The 1925-nt window shown below is 35.1% G+C and overlaps 1 protein-coding gene across 1 annotated transcript; it reads right to left on the reverse strand.

Moving 5' to 3' along the window:
* Window positions 1–1032: 1032 nt before the first annotated feature.
* On the reverse strand, window positions 1033–1472 carry Tsp_14539 (putative chitin binding Peritrophin-A domain protein). Its single transcript, XM_003371000.1, has 2 exons — window positions 1271–1472; window positions 1033–1220 (listed from the first exon to the last, which is right to left on the reverse strand). The coding sequence occupies exons 1-2, from the start codon at window positions 1470–1472 to the stop codon at window positions 1033–1035; spliced, it is 390 nt and encodes a 129-aa protein (XP_003371048.1).
* Between the last annotated feature and the right edge of the window lie 453 nt (window positions 1473–1925).

Raw genomic sequence — 1925 nt, forward strand, 5'->3', positions numbered from 1 at the left:
GGTATATTTCAGAAAAGGAAAAAAGTCGCGCGACAAAAAAAACAATCTTATCATGAGAGAGTAAAAAAAAGCGATTTTTCCCATCAAAGTGCTTTTAAAATCATGCCAATGTACAACATTTCACAATAAGACGGGGGGTATAAAATATAATGTCAGTTTATTCAATTTAATGAAGTAACCTTCAAGAAGAAAGATTATTTTCCTGTCATTTATTTTATTCAATTCTAACATTAATCTTTACAATGACTGTATTTCTTCAAATACAAAATTATCAAGCTGAATCAACTGATCCGATGAACAGTATGCAGAAATATTCAAGTTAAATATTGAAATGTTTGCTCAGTCGATCATGATCCCCCCCCCCCTGATTAATTTAAAAACAAAATACATACATAAGGCGAAAAAAGAGGCTAATAAATGATTCATTCGTCGAAATGCAATATCATTATTTCCATATTTTACAGAAAAAAATATCAGATTTATAAATATTAAAAAATGCAAAGTTGCATTTAATGTGAAAATATTCAGCTTACCGATAAACTGTTACTTGTATGACAAAACGTAAAAGAAAACATTTCACATCAAATTGATAAGAAAGCAACAACTACTCATTCATTCCAGTTGGAAAGAGCAAACAGAGCAAAGTTGTTTGAAATATAAATTTGGTTATCAGTTCATTTTATTCAAATTCTAGTCGGCATAAATTCATTAACATATAAAACTAACTTGATTTTTAAAGGGAAAAGCATTCTTTTTCTGTTACACAAGCTATTATCATTTTTCGCTATCATTTTAGTATCCAACTCGAATTAAACAACTTCATATTGAATGAATGGATTGATTGACAATTTCTCCACTAGAGAACTTTTTCATTTTCTCAGCAAACATTCAACAAATTTTCCAACGTTTATTAATGAAGCATATGAACGTGTGTTACCATAAGTAATTGAAATAATAGAAATTTTTCGATTAGCATCAAACGCAAATTTCAGAAAAAAACATGGGAATGACACATTACAACTTGAGCAGCATTTATGTGCATTTAATCTTGCGTCTGTAGTTGCATAGTTTCAATTTCGGATCGTAAAACAATCCATAAGGGCACATCATAAGCAGTGGCCTGGCACCGGAGCAAACGTAGAATATATTGCTTGGACAAGGATTACGAACATCAGCATACCGTCCATCCACCAGGTGAGTACAATTAAAATGTGCCACTTCTACAGTATTTCACATATGACAATTAAGTTTGAATATTTCAAAAAAATACCGTAATATATTTTACCAAAACTTGTCGTAGAGTTTGAAATTTGAGGAAGTGGTGTTGTAGTGCGCCGACCACCACATTCGGGGATGTAATATGCGTGATTGCATTCGTCCATTTCTTTGTCGTATTTCAATCCGACAGAACATTCAATCACATCTGACATTTCATCAATGCAGTTGAGGAACGCTTGTTCACAAACGCCCATAGGGTAATTGGTGCTTGGTTTTCCAGTGCAATCGAAGAAGTTTTGCAGTCTGACATTTACACCATGAGAGGTTGTGGTCGGCACAGTTGTCGCTCAAGGTTGGTTCAGCACGCTGGCGCAATGTGATATTAGAAGCAGAACACCATTTTAGGATCGCACATCGTATACGATGGGCAGGGTAGTAACGTTCCTTCCACGTTTGAACAGGAGAAAAATTGTTTATTACACTTAAACGTTGGTCAATAGCATTTCCTTATACCAATGCCCGTCAATTGTGTCACAAGAAAATAACTCAACAACCCTCCATGTGATCCAATTCAAAGTATGAAACAACGCTTGAATATTATACGGGGAGGTTGAGTAGAAGGGCGCATATGTCAACTTCCACCTCCCCCATCCTTCAACCTCTCCCTCATTCCTTCGTGGTATGCTGTCCCGCCCTCCTTTCCTGTC

Source organism: Trichinella spiralis (genome assembly GCF_000181795.1).
Source record: "Trichinella spiralis strain ISS 195 chromosome Unknown Scfld175, whole genome shotgun sequence".
Taxonomy (NCBI): Eukaryota; Metazoa; Nematoda; class Enoplea; order Trichinellida; family Trichinellidae; genus Trichinella; species Trichinella spiralis.

Coding starts and splice junctions, on each gene's coding strand:
- Tsp_14539 (XM_003371000.1), bottom strand. CDS start 1,472: ATGGGCGTTTGTGAACAAGCGTTCCTCAACTGCATTGATGAAATGTCA. Junction 1,221..1,270: donor TTTTGGTAAAATATATTACG/GTATTTTTTTGA, acceptor GAAATACTGTAG/AAGTGGCACATTTTAATTGT.